The 4,966-nt window shown below is 34.2% G+C and overlaps 1 protein-coding gene and 1 pseudogene across 1 annotated transcript; both read left to right on the plus strand.

Annotated features, from left to right (window-relative positions):
• Positions 1-1,717: 1,717 nt before the first annotated feature.
• Positions 1,718-2,755, plus strand: LOC126675499 (uncharacterized). The gene is made up of 2 exons (XM_050370145.1): positions 1,718-1,834; positions 2,276-2,755. The coding sequence occupies exons 1-2, from the start codon at positions 1,744-1,746 to the stop codon at positions 2,542-2,544; spliced, it is 360 nt and encodes a 119-aa protein (XP_050226102.1). The 5' UTR covers positions 1,718-1,743; the 3' UTR covers positions 2,545-2,755.
• Positions 2,756-3,228: 473 nt separating this feature from the next.
• LOC126674813 (UDP-glycosyltransferase 89B2-like) lies at positions 3,229-4,747 on the plus strand (annotated as a pseudogene).
• Positions 4,748-4,966: the final 219 nt, after the last annotated feature.

The following is a 4,966-nucleotide window of genomic DNA, read 5'->3' on the forward strand; positions in this document are numbered from 1 at the left end:
GTTTAATAGCAAAAAAATTAATTTATGATACTACCTCCTTTTAAAAAAAAAAAGTTCTGATGGTACGGAAAAAAATCTAAATTTTTCTATTTTTTGAAAACTTGTACAAACTTTTCAATGAATTAACTTTTCAGCACCATTAAATTTAAAATATATTTAGTTATTTATAAAAATTGTTATACTATTACAATAACTTTATTTATAGTATTTAGTAGAAATTCTTAGAGCAAAGTTAGAATCAATTACATGAAGAATATAACATGTTAATTTTTTATTTTCCGCTATCAGAAATTGATGTAGAAAGTAGAAACATTCACGTCCTATATTTTTTTTTGACAGACCCATTCTATAGGCCAAATGATAAAAAAAAAGACCAAACTTTTCATGAAAGTTCCATAAAAGTCCAAACCTTTCAATTTTATTCAATTTGTCCTGAAACGTATGATTTCGTTTCGCCACTAATTAAAAATTGGCGAATGAGTTGTAAACTACATTTCTTTTCTTTCTTCTCATCCCTCCCGTAATAAACCGAAAACTCCTAAACTCAAGAACAAACCTCTTGCCATTATACATCTCTGACTGTAAAACTTATTTACTTTCTTTGACTCAGGAACATGTGAGAACATGGAGATATAGTACATTTTTAAGGAAGCCCGCTAGACCAGCTTTTATAATATTAGTATATTCTTTTGAAACTAAGCTAGGTTAATAAAATATTTCATTCTGATAAAATTAATAAATTTATATCACTGGCAATAAAAGATCTATAACAACAAGACAAATGTAGCACATTCAAAATTATTTAAATCAATTAATGGGATTAATATTAATATATTTAATAATGATCGATTCATTTATGTGGTAGTAGTGATTGTTATACTAACAGTTATTCCTCTGTCTCATAAGTTTAGCCTTATTTTGATTTTCACAGAGAGAGCATATTATAGTACTCCGCTAATTACAAGCCCTAGATATATAGCTTCTGTGTGATCTATGTATGACTGCCAAAATCTCAGTCAAACCCAACTAATCAATTGTTAATCATACTATAACAAACTTGATTAACTAAACTAATTAATTTTGTCTCTTCAACAAATAAAGAAACATGCTAACTATTAATCAAACTTACTTTTAGCCCAGGTAGGCTTCCATTAGCATAAAAAACCGTGCAAAAATTAGGCAATGTACAACTCTATAATATTTCACAGCTTTCATAACCTTATAATTACCATGGTTTCACATTAATCAAAAGTATAGTATATATAATTCATATCCATGGGAAGTAGAGAAATAATAAAACTATAATATAAAAACTCAAAACCCTAGGCTTTGAATTAGTTAATTGCCCACCAAGACAAACCCTAACTCCTCGTTGCATGCATGGCGGCAGACAGGCGCTGAACACTCGTATCTTCCATTCCACGCCGTCATGCACCTTTTTCCTAACAATTTTAAGCAAACCCACAAAAAGCACTGGTTAATTTTCTTAACAAAATGTACTTTAATCAATTCAAAGTTTATTTTTAAATATTAATTTGAACAATATTGTTTTATTTAGTTATATTGAGTTTACCAAGTATGTGTAGCCACATGTTTATTATTTTATGAAGCAAATGGAGGACAAATTAAATGTCTTGGAACCCTAGCTTTGACCTTAGTTTGGCCTCTATAAAGACTCTCTTTCACATGATTCTTCTCTCTTTTGTAATAACAAAATCAAATTTACTCAAAGGAGAAAGAAAAATGAAAATGGCGTCCACAAGTTTTATTAGCTTTCTAATTTTGTTCATTCTGCTCAATGTAAGAAGCTCAACTGCCATACTTACCCACCAAGGTACGTACATGAGCTAAATATTCGTTAAATTCATGTTAATTTCTGTAATATCGTTAATTTCATATACATGGCCTTATGATCCAAACAAATTCATTTTTTTTGGCTTCTTACAAATCTAACATAAACTTTTGATTTCGTCAACTTTAACCCATTTTAAAAGATTAATAGTAATTTTAGTTCAATTTCATTATATATGCATTTTGAAATTTTACTTATTTTCATAGTTTTACTGTGTCTAAAACTTAATTTATGATGCATTGTCATATGGTACTTCAGCAATTTCTCAATAGGGATATAATTGTCGTGAATCTTTAAAATTAGACTAAACTATGGAAAGTAAAGTTTTAGTTAGATTTGCAATACGCTGTAAAGATTTGAATTATTATATCCTTTAGACTTGCATATTTTAATGGAACTTCACTTCATCAATATTTTCTTTAGGCAAGGAGAAAATAGTCGCTGCTAAAGATGTTCTTAATTCTGCTGCCATGGCTATTGAAGTAACTAGCAAATTACGGCTTGAAGGGAGGAAAATAATGAGGATGAGAAGGGTATTGGTGAAAGAAATGAAAGATGAAGTCTTAAATACAGAACAAGGCATAATTTCAGGTGCTGCTCATGGTCAATTGAATAACAGAATGGTTGGTTTTACAACTTTCAGTTCAGATTATCATGTCCCCAAATCTCATCCGCCCAAAAATAACCGATGAGGACGATGAACAGTGAAAGCTGCATCTTAAAGAAAGATAGTTTTTCTGCTATCTTTTTCAGTTTTGGTTCTTTAGACTTTTATTTTAGGGTTTTGTAATGAGTACAAGTGCTCCGGCCGGACTATATCTTACTTGTATGTATGCTAATAGAGCTAACAGTGTATGAGAGATATATGCATTTGCATTTAGGTAGTAATTAATTGAATTACATAATGACAACCGACATGATTGTTCAGATTTAATTATTCCACAAAATAACGTTTTATTATGTCATTCGTGTAACAAACTAATAAGATATATAATATTAAAATATTAATATTATATATTTTCATGAAAATAACATATATAATCCATTTACGGCTTGCCTGACGTTGTGCACTTAATAAAACCATCTACTTACCTATGTTTCATTAAAAAAATAGTGTCAAAACTATAACATATTGTTGATTTTTCATAAAAAAAAATATACTTTCTTAATTCCAACTCCTCCAAACGTATTGCTAATCAACTTAATTATAAGGTCTGGGCCGAGTTTAAAAAACTGAATTTGACTGAGCCAATGCCATCAGCCTCTAAACCAAAGAATCCAAATATAAAGCCCACGAACTCAATATACAAACGTCAGTAATGACGTATGTATAGCTAATCTGACATCGAAAACATCTTACTTTCGCCTTTAGTATTTAACTCAGTTTCTGACAAACGGTGTCTTAATCAAATCATCCACCATGGCACACATCTTGGTCTTCCCTTACCAGACCTCCGGCCACATTATTCCTCTCTTAGACCTAACCACAAACCTCCTCCACCGCGGTTTAGTAATCACCGTCGCCATCACCTCCAAAAACCTCCCTCTACTCCACCCACTCCTTTCCTCTTACTCATCCGCTCAGCTCCGCCATCTGCTCCTCCCTTCGCCGGAAAATATCACCTCCTCAAATAATCCACTCATTGCTAACATGCGCTTCATGAGTGAAACATACTATCCTATCCTCCTTGACTGGTTTAACTCTCACTCTTCTCCTCCACTCGCTATTATATCCGATTTCTTTCTCGGCTGGACTCACCGTCTCGCTTCTCAGCTCCGACTGCCGCGTCTCGTTTTCTCTCCGTCTGGGGCTTTGGCTTTCTCTGTTTCCTCTCATATATGGCGTGAGCTGCCGCAAAACGACAGACCTGGAGATGAAGATTTTGTTGTGTCGTTTCCCAATATTCCGAATTCACCATCTTATCCTTGGTGGCAACTTACTCATCTTTATAGAACGACGAGAGATTCCGACTCGGAGTTTTTGAGAGAGAATTTCTTGGCTAATATGGCTAGTTGGGGAGTTGTGTTTAACTCGTTTACTGAGTTAGAACGAGTTTATATTGATCACGTGAATAATGAGTTTGGAAATGATCACGTTGGTCTATTGGTCCAGTTCTTCCGCCGTCCGATGATGATTCCGTTAATCGTGGAGGGGCAAGTTCGTGTCTTGAAGTGCTGACGTGGCTTGATTCTTGTAAAGACCATTCCGTAGTCTATGTTGCCTTTGGAAGCCGGGTTTTGCTGACGTGTGAGCAAATGGATGAGCTGGCAGCTGGACTAGAGAAAAGTGGAGTTAAGTTTATATTCTGTGTTCGGCAACAAGATGATCACGGTGTTCTACCTGATGGATTTGAAGATCGTGTGGCTGGTAGAGGTTTAATCATAAGGGGATGGGCCCCGCAGGTGGCTATATTAAGGCACCGTGCAGTAGGCGCATTCGTGACACACTGCGGGTGGAATTCAGTGCTTGAAGGGATATCAGCTGGAGTTCTGATGCTGACGTGGCCAATGGGTGCCGACCAGTTTACAAATGCTCAGTTATTAGTTGATGAGTTGAGGGTGGGAATTCGAGTTGGCGAGTCGACTCGGAAGTTACCTGAGTCGAATGAGTTGGCAAAAATATTGGCCAAATGTGTAGAGGATGATGTGGCGGAGAGAGCGAGAGCTAAGAAACTACAAGAAGCTGCTTTAAGTGCAATTAAAAAAGGGGGCAGTTCAGATGTGAATTTGGATGGGTTAGTTATGACATTAAATAAGCTTAAATATGATCGTGAAAATATTGGGGATGGTAATGTTAATTAAGAGTTAAGACAGTCAAAAAATAGAGAACGGCGTTATAGCCCCCAGAGTTGTTTACTGTTACAAATTTATCTATCAAGTTGTTAATTCAGTTAAGTACTCATTTGTTCTTAAAATATAGTATATTACAAATTCACAGAAATATTCTTTAAAACAAATATGAGCAACTCCTAGTATCTTAGTGCTAAATATGAGATATAGATCGAAAAATTAATTAACAGCTCCAAAATATCTTTAAATAGTTAAAACAAAATAAATAAGGTGAATGTTTGTATCATTCTTGATAATGGAACCAGCAATAAGGCAGTGAAACGG

This window comes from Mercurialis annua, linkage group LG3, assembly GCF_937616625.2.
Source record: "Mercurialis annua linkage group LG3, ddMerAnnu1.2, whole genome shotgun sequence".
Taxonomy (NCBI): domain Eukaryota; kingdom Viridiplantae; phylum Streptophyta; class Magnoliopsida; order Malpighiales; family Euphorbiaceae; genus Mercurialis; species Mercurialis annua.

Bases quoted from the DNA above. Each gene is read 5' to 3' on its own strand.
- LOC126675499 (XM_050370145.1), top strand. From the start codon at position 1,744: ATGAAAATGGCGTCCACAAGTTTTATTAGCTTTCTAATTTTGTTCATT. The intron at 1,835-2,275 runs GTACGTACATGA...TATTTTCTTTAG, and splicing joins TGCCATACTTACCCACCAAG to GCAAGGAGAAAATAGTCGCT.